At 37.6% G+C, this 20,547-nt stretch overlaps 1 protein-coding gene across 1 annotated transcript in view; it reads left to right on the top strand.

Moving 5' to 3' along the window:
* The window catches only part of CRYBG3 (crystallin beta-gamma domain containing 3), a 106,457-nt gene that overhangs the window by 48,429 nt on the left and 37,481 nt on the right, over positions 1-20,547 (top strand). The window contains exons 5-12 of the mRNA XM_027584692.2: positions 729-773; positions 1,341-1,456; positions 2,398-2,545; positions 7,103-7,239; positions 8,246-8,360; positions 9,500-9,535; positions 11,693-11,823; positions 15,131-15,257. Of these exons, the coding sequence (XP_027440493.2) occupies positions 729-773; positions 1,341-1,456; positions 2,398-2,545; positions 7,103-7,239; positions 8,246-8,360; positions 9,500-9,535; positions 11,693-11,823; positions 15,131-15,257 (855 nt within the window). The remainder of the gene's footprint in view (positions 1-728; positions 774-1,340; positions 1,457-2,397; positions 2,546-7,102; positions 7,240-8,245; positions 8,361-9,499; positions 9,536-11,692; positions 11,824-15,130; positions 15,258-20,547) is intronic.

Below are 20,547 nucleotides of genomic sequence, written 5' to 3'. Positions count from 1 at the left end.
CTTGAATAGCCATAGTATCAGATAGTTATATACTTGAATATCAACCAGTAGCTTGCAAGGCAGTCTTTAAAAAAAGAAAGGGTGGGATTTGAAGAAATCTTTCTTTAATGATTCCCCATCACCTACCAAGTCACAGGGAACATCTTCACTGCATTCCAACGCACCCAGGTCCTGTTTGTCCAGCTTTGTCTCCTCATGCTCTGGTCATGCACCCTGTGTTTCCTACCACTGTACTTTTCCTCAGTATGTTCTCTTCATGGAAGTTTTTTTCTGCTACTCCCTGACCCCAACCTGCCACATTGCTTCACTAGTTGAAATCCTGTTTTTCAAGGTCTTCTCCATATCACTTGCTCAGACAAGCCTTTGGGCGCCTCCCTGTGCCATCATTTGACCTCCATCATGGTGCCGTTTCCCTTGATGGCCATCACTTGGCTTCTTTTTTGTGTTTTACCTGTAGTTTAACTTAGTCCTTCACTTAGAAGAGTCATGTGAGTGTGATCTATCTTTTTCCCCCTTTGTAGCTATAAGCTTCTTGAGGGCACAAACAACACATCATTTTCCTTTATATTTGCCCTTACACCCCTTGTAGTACCTAGAGGTGTGCTTTGCATTTAATGGCCCCTAAGTAAATATGTGCTAAATTAGACTTGTGACTGCTAAGAAACTGAACTATATATCTCTCTGTTGATGTTTCTTAAGGCTTCCTTCTTACACTTTTATTATTTCAGAATATTAACAAACAAATTTTGAGGTGTAACCCAAGACCTGGGAAGGTAAGCATAAGTTTCTTGTTTGTTTGGTTTTCTTTTTAAAGATTTTATTTGAGAGAGAGCGTGAGAGAGAGCATGAGGTAGAGGGAGGGAGAGAGAGAGCCAGACACCACTGAGCAAGGAGCCTGATGTGGGGCTCGATCCCAGGACCCTAACCCTAAGATCATGACCTGAGCTGAAGGCAGATTCTTGACTGAGCCACCCGGGCGCCCCAGTAAGCATAAGTTTCTTATAGACTAAGATATGAAAAGTAAAGTTATTTTAGGAGCATCTGGCTGGCTCAGTTGGGAGGGCAGGCGACTCTTGATCTTGGGGTTGTGAGTTCAAGCCCCACACTGGGTACAGGGTTGACTTAAAAAAAAAAAAGTAAGGTTACTTTCAGGTTTGGGGAGTTTAAAGTAAATACTTTTAACTGACTTTAAAAGGGATTATTTTACTCACAGATTTAGCATCTAAAGTAATAATTACTTTTATATATTTAGGATATTTTATTTTCTACATTCTAGGCATTTTGGAATTTTAAATGCATTCTTAAAATTAGTTATTGTGCCTACTTACTATATGTTGCAGATGGTTATCTATGATCTCCATGGAAGTAAATATAAGCAAGAGATCTACTGTAGTATTCCTGATGCTACATCATGGTCCTTTCCGAATGGGGTACTGATAAAAGTTGTAAGGGGCTGGTAAGAGATCTCTTAAAATTTTGTAGCATGTTTCTCCCAACTAAGTGTATTTTCTTACTGTTTATGCTTTTTATATTTTTTATTGAAGTCACATTCCTTTTCCTCGGTTTTTGACAGAATATTTTGAAACATTATTAGTGTTTTATAACTTAATTGTTCTCTTTATCTACTGTGACAGAAAATATAGGTTGTTTTTAGTGCTTAAAGCCAGCTATAAGTAGCGAGACCTAATATATATATATACAATCAGTACCATCCTGAAACTACACTATTAGCAGGTTAGATTTGGCAAGTTGAGTTAAAGGCATGAATTGAATGAAGCATAGCTTTGAAAGTGAGTTCAAAATTTGTGGGATGCTAAGGAATGTGAAGGCCACATACTTAGAGTCATTTGTATAGCTGACATAGTCAAGAAGTGAAGGATTCTTTGTATGGTGTAAAAATGAGGGAAAACCTCATTTGTAATTGACCATTTCCCTTGGACATGCTGGAGCCAAAATTTCTTTGTCCAGTGTCTCAGTTACTCACTGATCAATATTCATGATGTAAGTGGTATGGTGTAGTGTTGTTTTCATGTAATAAAATGGGATGTATGTGCTCCCATTTTATTTAAAATGTGGAATTATTAAACTGCTGTTTTAATAGAAATGTATGGCTTTGTTTATATACCATCTAGAAAGTGCATGTGTACATGTATATAAGCATAGGCATAGATTATGTTCAGGAATATTTCCAACTTGTATGCACTTTTATTCTTATGCTACTTATCTATACTTACATTAGCATATATCATTGTTTCAAAAATAGAATTATGTGCTAATGGTGGAAAATAGCTCAGCTTTTAAAAGGTAGGTGAGATAGTCTGGATTAAGTATCATTTGTTTTATGCCTCATTTCTTAGAAAATTAATTATAACTGATCATGCTTTTATATTTTTTCAGCTGGATTTTGTATGAGAAGCCACATTTCCAGGGTCAGAAATGTGTGCTGGAAGAAGGGGAAAAGGTGTTAAATCATGACTGGATCCTTCAGAACAGGAAGCATCCACAGAGAGACTTTGTATTGGGTTCTATCAAACGTGTCTTAAAGGTAACCAAACCATGGATTTTCCCTAATTTTTGTTTTGTTTTATTTGTCTTGTAGTAAAGCTGTACTTTGGCCTCGCAGTGTTTAGAGGTGATTGCTAATATTTGTGCTAGTTTTGCTAATCTTTATCATATTGATAATCTTTTGAACTTATGCATATGAAGTATTACAGTGAATGATAATTTAAAATGTTACCTATAATCTGGACCATAAAATGAAATGGTGCATGATGTGTGTGTGTGTGTGTGTATGTGAGTGATGAGTGTTAGGTGAAAAATAGAGGAGTGGGGAGAGAAAGGAAAGGTGTATTGCTTTTTTATTTTCTGCTTAGAAAATATTATTTAATACTTGCATGAGGAAGGTCTCCCAATATAATAAAATATTTCACGAGAAGTGCTGTGGTGGTTTAGAGGAGAGGTGAATTAGTGATTAGGACAGATCGCAGATAAGGACAGAATTTTCCCAGTGTATTCTAAAGAGTTCCTTCTGTGGTAAAAGAGCACATGACTTATTACAGTTATGCATATGACAGTCACAGATACATATTTTTTCTTTTTTTTTTAAGATTTATTTATTTTGTCAGAGTGCGTGTGAGAGAGAACATGAGCACGAGTGAGCATGAGCAGGGGGAGGGGCAGAGGGAGAGAGAGAAGCAGGCTCCAAGCCAAGCATGGAGCCCCATGCTGAGCTCGATCCCAGGACCCTGGGATCATGACCTGAGCTGAAGACAGAAGCTTAACGACTGAGCCACCCAGGCGCCGCTATATTTTTTCAAGTTGTGGAGATTTTGTTTATATGCTTAAATATACAAATTAAGGTGGACCCTATCACAATGATTTGAGCCGATGTTATTAAGTTCTTGATAGTTGCAGATAGCATACAGAAAAAGCCATCATGAAAGGGGTATCTGCATGTATTTTATGTGAATTAATACCTCCTGGAATACTGCAAACAAGCCTGTGTCTTAACAAATTTATGTTCTGCTTTTGGGCCCAATACTGTAATAGGCACAGGGAATGGAAATAAAAGTGAGATACGATCTCATACTTCAGATCGCTTAAAGTTGAAGGAGGGACAGCGGAGTCACATAACCACATGCGCTGCCATTAGGGTTGCACAAAGAAGGGGTACCTCTCCTGGAGGAGGTGGCACCTGATTGGAATCTTGAGAGAATAAACAGGGGTTAGGTGGGTGGAAAACATGAGAAAGTTCTTGGCAGAGCCCCCCGTGTTAGATGCCAAGGTGAATGTTGGTGGTACTATGAGGAGATGGATGTGGCTGCAGCTTTGAGGGACAGTGTTCGTTTTCACTAAAAAATTTAACTGTGAGCAATTCGGCTCAGCAAGCAACATTTGAGTGCTCATTTAATTAGCTAACTCACTAGAAACTGATTGAGATGAATAGTTTGTAGGTAGAATGTTCTAAGACTTAAGTAATTTAATGGTTTTGTGCTTTTTTTGTGAATGTCAGGCATCATGCCAAGCCCAGTGGGGAAAAAAGATAAGTTGTTGAAAACAGCAACCTTCTCACCACCCAAAAGCCCAACCACAATAATATCAAGCAAAAAACCTCAGGCTGTTGATTATAGATATATAAATGAGTATTTGCACACCTGCCATTTGCTTAGACTATATTAAAAGAAAAAGTGTTGCTTGCATTTTTTCCTTTTTCCAGTGTTTGTTCTTGGAGTCGTTTTTTAAACTGCAGTGTGAGTGCCCTCATGTCTTGAACAGGCTAGCAACTTTCAGTGAGGAAGGAAAAACTATTGAGCATCGAATGGAAAAAGCATTAGCATTGTTCTAAACATTTTACAAAGTAAGAATCGGGCATCGAACTGCTTCCTTTCTACAACCTTGTCAAAATTCTACCTACTGATAGCTTCGTTTTCATGGGGACTGTTACCATTCCAAATTCGCCTAGGCCTAAGCCTAGAACTATCTTGCTTCACCCTCTTTTATTTGCTCGAATCTGAGTAGTCAAAACTTTGGTATTCTTTAAAGATACTACTTTGGTGATGTCTTCAGTTTGCTGTGAATAGATGCAGAGGATACCATCAGTTAGCAGCAGTTGTAGATTCTGCTCAAGGGCCATCTTTGCTCCCAGAAATAATTGGGGGTGAGGTAGCATCGCAGTAATTCTTGAGTCAAGTGTTTCTTTTCTCAAATATTAGAAGTGAATATTGCAAATTACTGTTTACAGTGCATTTAATATTTTTGTTAAAGGAATGACGTTTGAATATTGCAAATTACTGTTTACAGTGCATTTAATATTTTTGTTAAAGGAATGACGTTTTTCTTAATCGTCAGAAGTTACTTCAGTTTTGTCTTCATTAATTTGCCGAGAAGAGAGAGATCTGTTAGATCAGGGACTGAAGATATTTTATGTGAGGTGGAGTCCATTAGGTTTTCTTAATTGTTTTTGTTAACTGTAATCCATTCTTGACTGTTTCTCTCCTGTAGTTTTGCCTCCATTCCTACAAAGGTTTTCATAGTCTAAGTTTGCAAGTTTCGTCAAGATGTTTGTAAAGTTATTATTATGACTAGAAAAGTTGGGGAGGAAGCCATACAAACTTTACTAAGAATAAACTGTTGATTGTTGCTAGGTTACTATAAAGTACCCTTCAGTTGTTAGTGTTTACTGCCTCGGTCCATCAAGAATTATGCAAGTCTTGAGAGAGACATTATTTCCGTGAGAATAGCCACCATGAAGAAGAAAAAACTTAACCGGTGAAATCTTTCTTAGTTAACTAGAGAAAAAAACTGGTCCTCTGGCTAAGGACATAAGCATTCTTCTTTTTGTTTATTTTCCATTTTTTAGCCATCATTATGCTTTTTTCCATTATGCTGTTTCCTTCTCTGTTGTGGCAGACTCAAATGCCTCTTAGCTTTTTCCCTTTTAAAGTACACCACCCATGCATTGTTTGTATAACACAATGCAGAGGAAACTTACTTGTGTGAGACATTTAGTTATGTATTCTGTTACTGTAACTTACATCCCTGGGGGAACATTAATACGGCAGCATTTTAAATAATGTTACTAGCACTCTATTATTAATAGCAAACAAAAGCCTTGAAGATTGACAGGTGACTGTTGTGGACGTTTCTGACTAAATGAAATTTTAAACAGAAATATACTTTTAAACTTTAAAGGATATTTTAGGTTATGCCTCTTTATTGCATTTTAGAACTAGCTTTCTGAAAATAAAATAAATTAATTTGCTTATACATATTAATAAGAATGATTAAGAATGATTAATAATAAAACTCAGTTTGGAAGAGGGTTAAAAAATCAGTAAATTGCAGTTCTAAATGGCAAAACTGATTATAATAAAAAATGCAGTTGTTCAGCCTAATGTCACCTCTGATTGTTACTGCATTTACCTGTTTCATTAAAGCATAATCACTTGAATTTCACAATGTCCTAGGGGAGGATTACGCTACTGAAAGTTTGTATAATTAAACTCATGATTACGGAGTTAGTGTGTTCAGACAGAAGCACATCTGTAATTTCAGAGAAGGGAAAAATAATGGTAGCTTTGATTCCCTAACAATCAAAGGTAAGGTCTTTTTTGTGTTAGAACTTGACCATTAGAAGATTTTCATAGGTAAGAATATAGAAAATTCTCTCTTTAGTTGCAGTGGGGGAAACATTTACAAAGAGAGGCCGTATAAAAAAGGGAGTGGGGAGAGCATGGACACCAGTATGACTGAAGAGTTGCGTGGGCCTCCTGTGGGTCACTGGGTTGGCGCCATGTTGTAAAAAGGCAAACAAATGTAAATTTGATATGCTTGGGTTTTGAGCCAAGGAGTGTCATGAGGAAAGTGGTGTTCTCTAACATGCCCAGCTGCATGAATCGTGGCTAGCACTTGACGGGAGATACGGGCCCATGATCGAAGTCTTAGCGTTGGTGAAAGGCCTTGACAGTGGGAATAGAAAAGAGAGATATGTAAGTGAAATGTTAAAGGAAGGTTTGACAAGACATGGTGGCAGTGAATATGTGATGGAGGGTAGGGTCAAATTTCTTCTTTAAACCAACTTGGACTAAAATAAATAAAATCCCACAAGTAGGAAAACGAGTTTCCTTTACCCTCGCGTCTGATCCTCCTTCTTTTGTCCATGTAAATTAGATAACACACTGAGGGAGTAGTGTTTCTCTGTTGTTTATTTTTATATCCCCCATGAGATCAGCTTTTATTGAACTCCCTTCCTTCTTATGGCTTTGTTACGCTTCTGAGAAGGAAGGCTTACAGACTTTTGGCACTAACGGAGTTTGGTAACTGAACATTGATTGCTTAATAGAACAAGACTTTTAAAAACAAAGCAGAAAAAATTGAGCAATACTCTTTCAATCGGTAGTATTTATAATTTTCATGTTATCAGTGTAACTTCTTAGAAAAAAAAGTTCATTTTAAAAAACTGGTTAAGTGAAATAATATTTCCTTCATGTTGTTTTTGTGAAGAAATTCAACTGAACAATGAGAATAATCGTAATTGTGTGTCCAGGGTATTGAGAATATGGAATTGTCTCCAGATGATTTCAAAGCCAATTTTTTTTTCCAGGATTGCAGCATTCCAGAGATAGAACTTCGCCCACAGATGGACCCAGCTTGTTGTCCTATGCATATACAGCGAGCAGTCCCCAATTTGGAAGAGCTGAATATCCCCAAATCTGTGTCCTTCACTGTGAAGTCAGGAGTGTATGTATCAGTTTCTCATTATTACAGTGATTGATGGCCAGCAAATTTAACTTTTTACTTCAAATTTCAGTGGGTGACATACTTATTTGTGAAGTTTTAGTTAATTTTATTTATGCCCCTGGATACTCAAGATAGACCATTGCAGGGATTAAAACAGATTCTGTCTTCCTTTGGATCCAATTAAGTCTTTGATGTAGGACTCACAGGAGCAGATAGAGATCCGCAGACATAGTTCTTGATAGATGCATTCATCATGTTTTCATCCACAAAATTTTGGGACTGAGAAATAAAAGCATGTCCCCGGCCTAAATATCTGGCGCTTGAACTATTTCAAGAGCGTCTCGGTGCCAATAGTTACTGAGTGCCTCCACAGGGCTGGACACGTGGTGCTTTTTTTGTTTATTGTATTTCTGTGAGGTAGGTAGAGCTACGCATTTTATAAATGAGGAATTATGTGATTTGTTTCAGGCTACCAGCTTGTAAGCATGGGTCTGATAGCAGGCCTTTCTGATTGCAAAGGTATCTTTTGGACTATGGGTGTGACTGAGCTGAGTCTTAATTTAGTTCCAGATTAGCATGAATCACAAATCTGTGATACCTTTACAACATGGATTCCTTTTCTGTCTTTCACTCTTTTTTATCTGCTCTGATGATCGTTGGTATAGATATTTGGGGGGGTTCTGTTCTGCTTCCAGTTACAGTCTGCTTGAATCAAAGGTGTCACAACTCCAAAATATTAGAAAATTCTAAGAAAAGTAATACATACTGCTTGGAGTACGTATAATATACTTAGAGTGTTTGAATATAAGTACTGAGTAACGCATTAACTCTTGTTACGCTGTCTAGTGAAGTCATTTCAAATGTGTTTTACTGGTTGTAATTCTGCTTTTTTTGTTTTGGTTTTTGGGGTTTTGTTTGTTTGATAGCCCTTTTTACTTTTAACTGTTGTAAGACCAGACTGAAGTGTTCCTATTATACTTTAACAAACCATTCATTTCTTATTTAGTTGGCTTGCCTACCCGGATATTAATTTTAAGGGGCAAGCTACAGTTCTGGAGGAAGACCATGGGCTCTTTGAGATTTCTGCCACAGAAATGAAATCATTGCATCCACTTCAAATGGTAAGCAAATTTAAAAACTGGCGTTTTCCAAAATGCCCTTGAATCTAAAATAACCATGGTAAGATTGCTTATGCAATCTCTATCTGGGAAAAGAATATGTGTGCTATTGGATCAGCAATCTATACATGATTTTTCTGTGCCTCTATATCATAGAGAATATCTGTGTGAAGACATTTTAATGTTTTCTAGAAGGCAAATGCCTGAATTTACTTTGTGCTAAGTTTATTACAATGCATGCAGTTTCCTTATAAGTACTGTTCTGTGAAAATTTTGAATACAGTTCTGAATTTTTTTGATGCTTATTAGAAAACCTCTTTTTAAATTATGATTTTCCATCACAGTAATGAATAAGCTCAGCATTAATAATAAATGGACAGTTCTGTGAGTGGTTGCTTTCTTAAAGATAATAAATGCATACAGTATTTTTGTTGCAAACATTTTTTATTTGAGGGCAAACTCTTCAAATAAATGTTAGCTATGTGGCAAACCATTTTTGGTTGTTCTGTGCCTTTAAAAAATAAAAACCAGGAAAAACTAAGAAATTTTAAGAAATACCACAGTGTGGAGTGACATTAAAAACAGGAAATTCTGGAATTAGGTTGTGTGGGGAAGGGGTTACCTTTTATGCTCTACAACCTTGAGGTCACAAAGATAGTTAAGTATGATAAAAAGTGTTGTTGGAACTTGTAAGGGGACGCACTCTAATTTAGAAAGCCTGAGCAGTTGTCCAGAGGAAATGAAGGGTCAATGGTTTGGAAATCTACTCTGCCAAATGAGATGTTTTTAAATCTAGCAACTCCACTTTGTTTCTTGGGACACTCTGCAGGGGGCGATTAAATCTTTACTCACTCATGTGTGCTTGAGGACTAAAAAGCTCAGTTTCCTTCCTTGTAATGGTTTTAATCTGGAAAGTATATTTTAAAGATTTCTTGCCCCATCTACATTGATGAGCCATCCGACTTGGTTTTGACTACTGTAGGGTTCTGTAGTTCAGTTTTAAAATTTACCACAACTTAAAGTTGGCTGGTATATAACCTTTAATCTTTTTTTTTTTTTTTGTATAACGTACATATGTCACTTAGTTACTTTCAAATATTCCGAATGTTTCTGTATCTAATATTAAAATTTCTTATCTTAAGGGTGGACTGAAAGTGGAAATGCCTATGAACTTGAAGGTGAGTCTTAAAAACGGTCTTTTATAGCAGGCTAAAAAGCTTGAGTGTTAATCTTTAAGTATTTTGAATTATTAAGGTAAAAAATTAGCAGAATGCATGCTAATAATATCTAGTTAGTGGATGTTGGAGGGAAGTGACTGCACAAAATGGCCACTGAGGACTCATGCTGTGAGGGCGAGTTGGGTCAGTATGCAAGGATGGAAGTCTTGCTGACAACCCAGTCAAACACCATAAACACCTGCAGGAGGGAAAGGTGATAGGTTTGATTTTTGATTTTGTGGGGAGGGGCGGTAGAGGTGGCACCTTGACATTCTAGTGGAGGTATCAGACATTTGGGAATAATGCTCACAAAGGAGATGAAGGATTATTGGAAGAAGGGGTAGATACCTCCTGTCAGAGAGATGGCAATTTGTAAGTATAAGTATCTGAAGGGAACAGTAGAGGCAGTGAAAACTGGAGCGGTAGTGGCACCAGGATTAAGCACATTTTGGGAAAGAAAAGGAAATGGAATTATAAAATATGTGTGAAAAGAGATGGGAAGAAAACCAGTGCAGTGATCAAAGATGCAAACAGACCTCTGTTTTGACGAGGTTACAGCACTTCCAGAGGCAGGCATGGGAAGAATCATCCGTCCTCCTGTCCTGCAGAACAAGACACAACTCCTCCAACCGTCCCATTTCTGGGGGCTTCCTAATTGATCAAATTGACCACAGTGCTCTTAATCACATAGTTGGAATCTTTTAAAACTTAGTATCTGAGTGTATGTAATACATCTTGGCTCCTTGTTGGAGTCGTATATACCCAAGTTTAAACAAAGACTTACTGCCTGTATTCCACTCGTAGAGATACTGTTTTGGTCTGGGGTATGGTCAGAAGTCTTCAAAGCTCCCCACATGATTCTGATAACACAAAGCCAAGGTTTTCGAACCAGTGACTTGAAAGATGCAGAATTAGCTCTGACACTTTCTGAGTGACTCTTGTCTCAATCTCTTCAGGTGTGACAGGCTCGGTCTTCCTTGGACTATTTGCAGTTTGACAGGCTGTAGCGGTATATGAATGAGATAGCTATCATAGATGATCAGATGAAGTTTTTAGATGTTAGTGAAGGCTTACTTATCAAAGAATTACTGCTTCTTAGTCTGATTGGGTTCAGCATATGTAGAAAGTATTAAACTCAAATAAAACTTCACTTCAAATACAGCATCCTGTGAAAATTTAATATGTGGAAAACAGGAGCAGTACTATGTATTTTTTTCAGTTGTATAATGTTATCAGTTTTTGGAGACAGGGAAGCTATAACTTGTTCAGTGTGTTTAAGCATGGGGCCTTTGTTTGCTGGTTGTACGCCACATATGCCATCAGCCACAAATAGGACCAGGTGATAAGAGTGTGGATAGATGAGTGCCGTTATCACCATTGTCGCTTTTGCATACTAAGGGCAGGCAGGTCGTACTTGAGAAGTAAAGAGCACCAAAATGGCGGAAGAGACATACTTGTGCCAATCCAAATTTGAAGTAAATGAAATGCTAGGAATGGATTTCCCACTATACTTACCCCCACCCATATGAATCCAGTATCCAAAAAAAAAAAAAAAAACCACCATAATTTTTGCAATCACTTCTTATTAGAAAGTTTTATATTCAGATTCAGGAATTTGTGTATCTATTTCTTATCAGTGAATAGCAATTGCCATAGAAGCAGATAGTGTTATAAGAAGCAGCTGTGTTTTCTCAATCTAGTAGATAATTTATTACTGTGTCCTAGAACCTCTGTAGAGAGTTTTTATTTCTAAGAGGGGAAATTCCGGTAAATATAAGGCAGGTTTGTATTAAATTCCAAACAGAGAGCTAAACTTAGCTAATTTAAGAATCCTTTATAAGACAGTTTTTGCCCTGTGAGATGGCCCTAGAATTTGGGTAACGAGAACAATGGAATCATATTTGACTATATTATTATGAGAGAAATATGCTATTAAGATATTTTATCTTTATGATAATAACTCACATATTCCTTGTGACTATCAGCATGCTATATTGTAAATAAAAAGGACAGTGGCCCCTGGCCCCTATTCATGTCTTTAGTCTCACTTAAGTAAATGAGTTTTGTGTCTATTCCAAAAAACGAGCATGTTAAGTAATTTTCTTTCATATCTTTCAGGTTATTATTTATGAAAAACCTCACTTCCATGGACATGCCAAAGAGTTTAGTGAACACATAGATTCTGTCCCTAAGTTTTTAAAAAATGGGGATTTTCATGGAATTGGATCAATTCGTGTCATCGGTGGAGTGTGAGTGTTATATCTACAATATTTGATTTAATAGTCTATTTTTTGAAGATCACAAAAAAATGTCCCAAGCCAAGCAAAAACAATGTGTCTTAATCTAAAAATATTACATCCCTTCTGGAAGGTACTGTAAAATAAAAAATATTAGTCACTACTCGCTTTTCTGTGAACTTGTTGTATTAGAGATTTTGAGGTAGGTTAAACGTAGAAAATGGTTTCTCAAAACACTTAGTATTCTAAACACAATATAGAAGATAAAAATTACAAAATAAAATTATTCATTTATTTATTTTTACAAATTTTGAACATGAATGAGAGCCCCAGTTTTTATTCTCTATTCTGTGCATCTTCTGTGTTAAGGATCTTGACAGTGAGTCCTTCATTAAAGAAGTAGCCTGGGTTGTGTGTTTCCCAAGTCAAGGATTTTTAACACTGGTTACCTTCTGGCCCTGTACTGTTTTTGAGGAGCCCCCCAACTACCTCTCAGTATAAACCCGATTGTAACCAATCATTGCTACTATCCTGGTCTCAGTCAGCAGTTTCTGGGGCAGGTACCCCAGAAAATCTGTGACTGCATTGGGATGTGCCTTTGTATTTGTATCCTGGCAGATAAAAATCACAAGAAGCTTTCTTCATAGCTTATTTGCCATTGTCAACCCAGTGCTAGAATTCCTCTAGAAACATTGTTGGTCTCTTTGCTGATATGATAGTTTATTTGGGATATTGGTTCATTTTAATTAAAGTATCGATGTCTCCTTACTTGCAGTAACATCATAAATCTTGTTCATGCTATTCTAGCAAAAGATGCAGCTAAAATATTTTATTCATAGGCATTAAATGACTGGCCTAAGATCACTCAAGAATCTACATTTAGAGATTTAGACTTTGCAGTTTCTGGCAATAAATCATAAGTGATGGCTACACTAGCCAAAATGGAAATAAAAGTGACTGTGCCATGTATTAGATATGTAGGACATATCCAAAATTGGTCTGACATATTGGTAATCATTTAATTCTTTATCTTTCAATTTAAAAAAATTATTAGGCCCTTGAAAAACAAATGTGTTTTGGATATATTTTTATTGTGTCATATTTATTTGTAGTCTGCTCTGATCTGTGAACACATACCCTTCTTGTTAACCCTGCTAAATATTTTTTCCCTTTTCTTCCTTTTGGGATCTGAATGTTTTTCCCATTAACTAGATCATGATTTGCATTGTTTTCTGAGTTTTTTGTAATTATTTTATAAAAATTGTAAGAAAATATTATGCTTGTAATACAACATACACACTTTATTATATGACAACTGTAGGAGAAAAGTATCATGTCTCCATTTAAAAGTGAACAGTTGAGGGGCACCTGGGTGGCTCAGTCGGTTAAACATCCGACTCTTGATTTTGGCTCAGGTCGTGATCTCAGGGTCGTGGGATCAAGTCCTGCATCAGGCTCCCTGGTCAGCACAGAGTCTGCTTGGCCCTCCCCCTCTGCTCCCCGTCCCCTGGCTTGCACATGCATGGGCGTGCTTTCTCTCTCTCAAATAAGTGAAATCTAAAAAAAAAAAAAAAAACAAGTGAACAATTAACTTTGTTTTTTCACTACTTCTACCATTTTTCATTTTTGTTAATTGTTTAACTTTATCTACAGGTAGTAGGAACTCATCTCTGTCCCATCTTGAGGAATCTAGGGAAAGTGAGGTTGACGTTTCCTCATTTTTCTCAGATAACATCTGCTTTTAAATATCCCAGATGTATATATAAATTGATTCTTAGACAAAACTTAATCTATTAAAAAGAGCTAAGCAGATTTTTGAACTGTCGTCATGTAATAATTTATTATTCTGTCTTTAATATTAAGGTCTTCTATATATTTTATTCTTCCTCCCATTCAGGTATATTAAAGGGATGTTCTGAGTAGCCACATCTATATGAATGAAAGCCACATTTAGAATTTGAAAATTTTCTTGCCCAATTCATCTTCACATAATAGTTTAAGAATAAAATAATGTTAGTCTTTTTACATATTACAGATCCACTAAGATGTATAAAATGTTTATTCCAACTCATGTGGACCCCCTCTTCCCATGTCATATACACACCTACATGGTAAAGGCAAGGAGGGATTCATGATTGCTGAGCGGCTACTGTTAATTTTGTACCCTGTGGAAACAAGTTTTGGAGCAGTTTTTTTATTTTCTCAAAACAGTAGTAGTCAGCCCTACCCAGCTTCATTTGTCAAGCCCCGGAATTCAGAAGTCCCCAACCCAGGAGCTCAAAATAGTCATCCTAGAACCTACCCCATTGGAGGGGGTCCCATTCTAACAAGACAGTGCCTCAAAAGGCAGATTGAAGCGGGTCAGCATGTGTTATGAACCATCTGTGCCCACGTTACATTCATTGCTACTGTGAATTATTCCATTAAAAATAAGTTTCATAGAGGAGCTTAATGACTAATGGTGTTTATCGGTGTTCTGTACTGATAGTTTTCGATTAGAAGTCAAGAAACCTGTGTCCCAAGGGGCTCCTGGGTGGCTCAGTTAAGTGTCCAACTCTTGATTTCAGCTCAGGTCTTGATCTCATGGTTACCTGAGTTCAAGCCCTGAATTGGGCTCTGTGCTGGGTGTGGAGTCTACTTTAAAAAAGAAAAAAAAAGAACGCCTGTGTCCCTGGAAAGTACTCTGCCACAGTGCTTCTTTTTGCCATTATCACCCCTGAGGAAATGGTGGGAGCAACACTGCCCACCTGTAAACAATTAAAGTATTCTTATGTGTAGGCCACCAGGGCTAACGCCAGCCCATTTGCACTTCTCTTTGCTAAACCCACCAGTAATGTGTTTTAGATCTGAAACCCAGTGAGAGGTTCCTTTGATTTAAAACCTAAATAAATGCTAAATATAGTAATTAGATTCTGTGATTCCAGAAGGGCTTTGTCAGTAAAATAAGAATAATTATCTTTGAATCTCAAAATGGGTTTATAATTTTCTCATTGGCTATTTGTGCTTTCCATTATTTTTTACTTGGCAGACTGTCCTTTGACCACGTTGAGGTGTGGCATCAGGTCATACCACAAACATTTAGTGAACATTGCTCTATTGCAATCCTGTAACAGTTAACCTTTTGTTGGGAAGAGCCTCCAGACTATAAAAGCTATTGATCCATGAAGCATACAACATCTGTCTGTCTTTATAAATGGTAACAAAACAAATGTGTTGCTTTTTTAAAATATGGTGGTATACAACTAGTTGCTTTATCATGATTTTCTCTTTTTTAATTAATCTTATTAATGGCTCAATTGGATGTCCTTTGTATTTCTAGGTGGGTTGCCTATGAAAAAGAACATTTTAAAGGCCAGCAATTCTTGCTTGAAGAAGGAGATTTTGAAGACAGTAATGCCTGTGGGGCATTAAGTGGCCCCATCTTGTCTTTCCGGTTCTTACAAGCTGTGAGTTAGCACTGTTATTCTTAATTTTCAAGTGGTTTTCGATGTATGAAAATCAGACATGAGTTGTGATAGGACATGAGGTTATAAAATGTTTGGAATACCTGAAAGCATTATGCTGAACTGCTTATGTGGTTTTTCTGCTTTTTTTAATGGCTAAGATGATTATAGAATACTTGGGTTAACTTTTCATCCGTCAATTCCATAAGTATTTGTTGATCCCCTGCTTCGTGAGCTGGATTGTATCCCATGTTGGTGATACAGTGGCCAGAGTCCCCATCCTTGCTTTTCAGAGCTGGCAGTCTGATAGGGAAAATAGTACTTTTATAAATGCTTGATAATGTTTGACTATGATTGGATTAGGCACAAAGTACTCACCAGAGAAAGGTCAATTGCTCCCACTTGGAAAAGAGAGGAAAAGATAATAGTTGAACAAAATTTCAGGTTCAGGGGTTAGCCAAGTGGAGAGATTCCAGGACGGACTGAAGGGGAAAGGTGTAGGTGCTATTTTAGCAAGAGATTAACAAATGAAAAGGCAAGGATGTGAGCCAGTGGTTCTCAGCTGGAGGTGACTTTACCTCACTGCATTTCCCAGTGTCGGGAGACATTTTGGATTGTTGTGACTTGGGCGGGAGGGGGAGGGGAGTTGTGATACTGACATCTAGTGGGTAGAGGCCAGGGATACTGCCAAACCTCCACAACTCACAGGACAGACTTCTCAGAAGATGTCATTAGGTCCAGGGGCGCCTGGATAGTGCAGTCAGTTAAGCGTCCAACTCTTGGTTTCTTTCGGCTCAGGTCGTGATCTCAGGGTCATGAGATCGAGCCCCACATCGGGCTCTGCACTGAGCACAGCAGCGTTGGTTTGAGATTCTCTCTCCTCCCTCTGCTTCTCCAGCTTGTGCATGCACATGCTCTCTCTCTAAAAATAAATAAATCTTTAAAAAAAATAATGTAATCAGGTCCAAAATGTTAATAGTGCAGACGTTCAGAAACGCTCACGTAAGTGAAACTGGTATGTTTGGGAAATGCAGTTAAGTCAGGATATTAAGCAGAACTTCGGGAAAATGAGACCAAGAGCCAGATAATGAAGGGCCTTTTATGCATATTGAGGAGTTCAGATTTTTTTTTCTTGATTTGACTTGGGCCCCTGATGGATTTTAGGCCTAGTGAGCAAGATTAGATTAGAATCTTTGAAAGATCTTTTTGGTGACTCTCAGACTCGGGGTGGAGGAGGTTAAGTCTGGATATTACAGGACTCCAGGTGGAAGTTGATGAGGTCATTGAGAAGAGAAGATAAATGTTGAGAGAGTTCTGTAGGATATCACAGCTTATCAAATGTTGCTCATTTTCCTGACCACTCTAGAGACTTTTTAATGTGTTCAGAGGGACATACTTTCTTAGGACTCAGGATTTACCACTGTAGTCTCTTTTCAGAGTAATCTGTACCCATATAAACTCTATAAACTGTCTGGAATGTGTTTCCAAAGCCCTCTTTGAAGGAATTGATAATGAAGTGAAGAGTGATTATGGGGCCCGTCCAGACTTAAAGTGAGCACAGGCTGGTTGTGTGCTCTGGCCCTTCAGGCTTTTGTCTGTTGGGGCGCTTCACCTGGTCAGGCAGGAAGGGCCAGAAAGGGAGAAGCAGCACAGGGAACAAGGGAGCATTTTTTTTCCGTGAATGAACTTTGTTAGAAAGTGAGTTGGAAATCAATTCTACTTAAAAAACATAACTTTTAAGGTATTTAGTCCACAATCCTATTATACAAGGGCCACGGGTTTTTTTCTCTACCTAGCCATTCCTTACTTGACCACTAAAAGGCAAGCAAGACAAAACAAGATAAACCCTCATCTTTTATTTTAGGTCTTCATGACTAGATGCATTCAGGGAACTATGGGTCATGATTCAAAACATCTTCCACCTATTATTGAATAATTTTTAATTTTTCCCTCATTTAAAAAAAATAGTGAATGGAAGCATTGCTGATCCTAGAAATGTTTAACAGTGAATGTGATGGCACCTTCCCAGGATGACTGTGACTAAAACAAGCAAACAAATAATAAAACCCCAGATCATTCATTGAAATCTCCCAATAGTAGAAAATGTGAAGAGATACAAATACTATAACTATATAGTTAAATAATTAGAGGGTATTTGATATAGACGGTATGATGATATACGTTGGAAAAATCAGCAGGAATTGGCATGTTGATTACTGCTACACACAAAAGTTTTGGGCATTTACAAAAATGATACCATTTTTATATAAGTAAATGAAGATACCCTTTACAGAAATCTTCTGTTCTCTTAAAATAAGATTTTTTTAACAACTAAAAGATTAATTGATAGCTTATAAAGATATTATAATCCTCATTATAATCTTGACATTTGTCAAGTACTTATTAATGGCCTTACATGCATACTTGTACTTAATCTTCACAAAGACCACGAGATACTCTTAAGATCTTCATCTTACAGGTACAGAAACTGAGTATCTGAGAGGTTAGGTACCATGCCCAAGTGTAGAGCTGTGATTTGAGGGCAAGTCTGTCTTACTCTAGAGCCCATGTCAAATTATCCATTTTTGTTGTTGTTCTTACAGAATTAGACTAAAAAAAGAACCTTCACAGCAGAAAGCTGAATCTCATTCAACCAAAGGCTTATTAGCATTTCATTTGTAGCTATAGATATATGGTCACATTGCAGACCAATATACATGTATAGTAAATATTTTCGTGGCTTTCAGACAGTTTATAATTTAAATTTATGTTCACTGAAATACTTTCAGATGAAATATTTTATATTCTTCAGACATAGCTTATAGTTGGGGAGGAGTTTTGTGGGTTTTTTTTACTTTGAGATAATATTGACATATAAAAAACTGTACATATTTAACATATACAGCTCAATGACTTTGTGGATAAGTGTGCACCTGTGAAACCATCACCACCATCGAGCCACAGACCTGTTCATCTTCTCCCAAAGTTTCCTCCTGCCCCCTTTATTACTAATTTTTTTTGATAAGACATAAGATCTACCTCTGGAAATTTTAAGTTTATGATATAATATAGTTAGACATTGGATTTAATAAGTTCTTGTGGTTGTTGGGGCACATGGGTGGCTCAGTCAGTTAAGCGTCTGCCTTCGGCTCAGGTCATGAACTTGGGATCCTGGGATCAAGCCCCGCGATGGGCTCCCTGCTCAGCGGGGAGTCTGCTTCTCCCTCTCCCTTTCCCCACCTCTGCTAGTATCTCTCTCTCAAATAAATAAATGAAATCTTTAAAAAGAAAAAAAAGCTCTTATGGTTGTCATAGCCTACTCAACAGGTAAAGTTGACATAAAACATCTTTTCCCCATATAGATTCTCCTAGTATCCCTAACCTAGGAAGGAATGAAGCACTACATGTAAGATCTAAGTTGAAATAATATAAAATAAACAAGAGGATAGATAGAAAAACTGCATAATACAACGCAATTTTCTAATGTCCTGGCTTCATTATGCAGAACACTCTGGATCTACTAAGGTCAAATTCTGGATGTGTTCCTTAGGTATAATGTAATCTTTGTCACAGAGTACTTGGAGAAGACAATGGGAAATACGTTTCTAATTCCAAATGAGTCAGGTAGATATATAATGACTTTGAGTTAACTTTTTTTTTTTTTAAAGGAGAGGTCCAGAAATAGGAGTATTTAGACTCCAGGGATTAAAAAAGGAATTTTTATTTCTTGGCTTCCTCGATAAAACTTTCTTGGTGTGCTTATTTTTTCTCCATTTTATACTAGCTTGACTTTTGGATCTGCTTTTATTAAGATTTTCAGTCTTGGGACCTCTTCAGATTTTTGAAACCAGGTGGTATGCAATGGGAGATCATTATTTCTTCTAAATTAATGGGTATACCAGGTCTCCATTGGTGTCTCATATTACTTTGTCCACCAGAGGCTTATAGCACAAGAGCTCCAGGGCAGATCAGATCTGCTGCAGGATTTTATGGAATTTAAAAACACCCAAATTACTAATCCTTAAAAAGACACATCTTTGGTTCTGAAGCATCTGCTCATTGGTTTTTTCTGACAATGGGAAGTTCTGTACCAGAGACTATACTAAGCTCTCTAGATTTTTCCCTTGGATATAAGAGCTTTAAAAATAGAAAGCAGAGTACAGATTTGAGATTGTTCCATCATTATTCATTCTTAAGCAACAGAGCTCCACTTAAATCTGTGTGACTTTCAAAATTATTTAATTGTACCTGATAAAGCAGGGATGCTAGTAACCTGGAAACCTCATCATGCTTACCATGGACATGACTCTAAGTGACTGTTGCAGTCATCTCCTGAACAAGGCACTTAGAAGTTCTGGTTTTTGGGTTTTGTAGTTTTTTTTAAATGTTTTATATCACACTTCATACATGTGATCCCTAGAGATTTAGCCCTGGGTGATTGGATTTGGCTTAGAGTTAGAGCCCTGCCCAGCAGGGACACCATATTGATGGTAACTAATCAACTAGATCAGACACTGTGTATTTGGTAGGTTTGAGTGAAGAATGCAGAGGGAGTGAAAACCAGGAGAATGGCTAGTAAGGTACTTAGAAAAAGATAGAGGGCAAAAGCTATAAGGCAGGAAAAGCCATGAATAAACAAAAGCAGATGTAAAGAGGAGAGTGATGCCACTTAAGAGGCTCCCTTTGCCCTCGGCCAGGTCTCTGGGAATAGCAGGCAGAGTAGAAAGGACACAAACTCAAGTCACGTGAGTAAATTTGTGAAATCGTCTGCTGCCAGCTCTTGTACTTGGCACTGGGTCCTGTGATAGCGGATCCTGCCTTCTCTGCTCACCTCGATCCTGCAGTGTTGCCAAGCAGCCCCCAGCCTGCTTCCCAGCTCACTCTCCCACAACCCACACGGTAGGACTTGTGCAAATCATTGCTCAAGTAAAGTACATCACATCATAACACAAGTTATTTCTTAATGAAAGGGCACAGACACAGCACACCTGCGCATATCCATATTTATCTCTGTCTTTGTCCTGTTTTACTCCAACACATCATAATGACCCTTGGCATTTCAGCTTATCCTCGCGCCCCTATTCCTGCAGCCCTCATGGGGAATAGAGAACAGTTGTAGGGGCAGAAGTAAAAACAGAGATGGAGCATTTCGAAGTCACCAGAGTAGGGGAGGGGAGAAGTCCATATAATTTTGTGAGAACTGCTGAAGACCCTCCCATTGCAGTTGGGCCTGATTGGTTAGTGGCTGTTGACAGCAGTTCCTGCCCAGGACCCAGACAGGGCCTCCTTCAGC

Source organism: Zalophus californianus, chromosome 1 (genome assembly GCF_009762305.2).
Source record: "Zalophus californianus isolate mZalCal1 chromosome 1, mZalCal1.pri.v2, whole genome shotgun sequence".
Classification (NCBI taxonomy): Eukaryota; Metazoa; Chordata; class Mammalia; order Carnivora; family Otariidae; genus Zalophus; species Zalophus californianus.
The sequence above is the reverse complement of the archived record's forward strand: the minus strand, read 5'-3'. Positions and strand labels throughout refer to the sequence as shown.